General features: G+C 69.6%; 1 protein-coding gene across 1 annotated transcript in view; it reads left to right on the forward strand.

The window, feature by feature from the left end:
- The window catches only part of PFL1_02847 (uncharacterized protein), a gene marked incomplete at both ends in the record, with an annotated part of 3,027 nt that overhangs the window by 993 nt on the left and 257 nt on the right, over positions 1-1,777 (forward strand). The window contains one exon of the mRNA XM_007880361.1: positions 78-1,733. Within this exon, the coding sequence (XP_007878552.1) occupies positions 78-1,733 (1,656 nt within the window). The remainder of the gene's footprint in view (positions 1-77; positions 1,734-1,777) is intronic.

Raw genomic sequence — 1,777 nt, forward strand, 5'->3', positions numbered from 1 at the left:
GGCTCCGCCAACCCCGCTTCCGAGACCGCATCGGAGGCAGCTTCCGCGTCGGCCTCGCCCTCTTCCGCCGCCGCCAGTGCATCGGCATCTTCGGCTTCCGCGTCATCGGCCAGCCCATCGTCGGCAGCCACGCCCAGCAAGACGGCGTCGCCGTCCTCGTCGGCCCCGTCGAGCAGCCGCCCGACGCCCAGCGCGACCGACACGCCCAAGGACAAGCAGCAGGCGGACCCGGCCGACGACGAAGAGCAGCCGGGCCTGCTCTCGCCCAAGAACAAGCTCTTCCCGCTCGTCGTGGTCGGCATCTCGGCCGCCGTGATCCTGGCGCTGCTCCTCTTTATCGCCATCGCGCGCGCCGTCGCGCACGACAAGATGCGCCGCGACGCCATCGTCGCGTCCAAGCGCGGGCCGGGCGACGCCTACGGGTCGAGCAAGGAAAAGGGCGACCGGCTGACGTCCGCTGCCCCGGGCATGTCGGCCGCCCGCTCCATCCGGCGCGCCATTACGCGCAAGAAGCTGGGCAGCTTTGCGCGGCGCACCCAGGACAATAGCGTGCTCATCGACGTCGGCGACGAGGTGTTTGCCGTGCCGGCGCACCTCGCCGAGTCGTACCGCAACGAGATGATCCGAGAGCGCAAGATGGGCTCCAGCAGCGCCTCGGGATCCAAGGAGAGCATCACCGACGGGCCCTTTGGCAAGATCCGACCCAAGCACCTCACCGGCGGCGGCCCGGACGTCGAGGGCTGGCGGGCCAGGCTCAACTACGACGAGCAGGTCAACGGCAGCGGCGGCGCGACCAGGTCGGATGGCAAGCCCAACCGTACCCTCAGCCAGCGCATCGCCGATCGGTTCAAGGCCATGACCCAGTCGTTTATCGAGGAAGAGCCCGAGCTCGAGCAAGAGCACGGCGATGGCCGCCCGACGGCACGGAACGCTGCGGGTGCCTTCTCCTTTGACGCCGCCAACCAGCCTCGGGGAGCGATGCGCCAGGCCGACCTCTCGTCGCAGGTGCCGGTACTGACCCACGGCTCCTCGGACTGGCAGATCCGCCCTTCCAACAGCGACGCCATGGCCAACGTGGCTGCCGCCCAGAGGCAACACAAGGCCGGCAACGTGCCGCGCAAGCCCGTCTCGTACCCTGCCGCCGACCGCAAGAGCATCGTCCCGGACGCCTCGATCCTGAGCGACAAGCTGAGCGATCTCGAAAAGCAGGTGCAGTCGTCGTCAAGCCACAAACGGCGTCGCCGACCAGGCCCGCCGCCCGCCTCGCAGCTCTCCCACGAGCGCATCACCCTCTCCGACGGGCCTTCGCCCTCGTCGTCCTCTAACGGCCACGGCGGCGGGAGCGGGATGGGCACGTACGCCGGCTCCGACTCGCACCTCTCGTCGGACTCGTCGAACCGTCACGGCCACGCCGCCTCGTCCGGGTACACGCCGAGCGACTCTTCGGCCGCGGTCGCGACGGCGGGCCATGCGCCCCGACGCGACGAGGAGGTCAACAAGTCGGTCGAGGTCAACAAGGTCGAGATCAAGCGTGCGCAGCGAGCCATGAGCATCCACCCCGTCGCCGTGTCGAGCGGAACCTACCGCCACCGCAAGGCGCAGCACCCTTCGCACCAGCTGATTGCCGACCGCGTCAACCAGTCGCATCAGCAGAGGCAGAAGCCGAGCATCGCCGCAGCGACGTCGGCGGCGACGACCAGGGATGTGCCCCGCTCCAAGTCGCAGCACGCCTCGTCCGCTCCTGCTCGACCGCCGGCCGTCTCATCCTCGACGGACC

This window comes from Pseudozyma flocculosa, assembly GCF_000417875.1.
Source record: "Pseudozyma flocculosa PF-1 unplaced genomic scaffold scaffold00008, whole genome shotgun sequence".
Classification (NCBI taxonomy): Eukaryota; Fungi; Basidiomycota; class Ustilaginomycetes; order Ustilaginales; family Ustilaginaceae; genus Pseudozyma; species Pseudozyma flocculosa.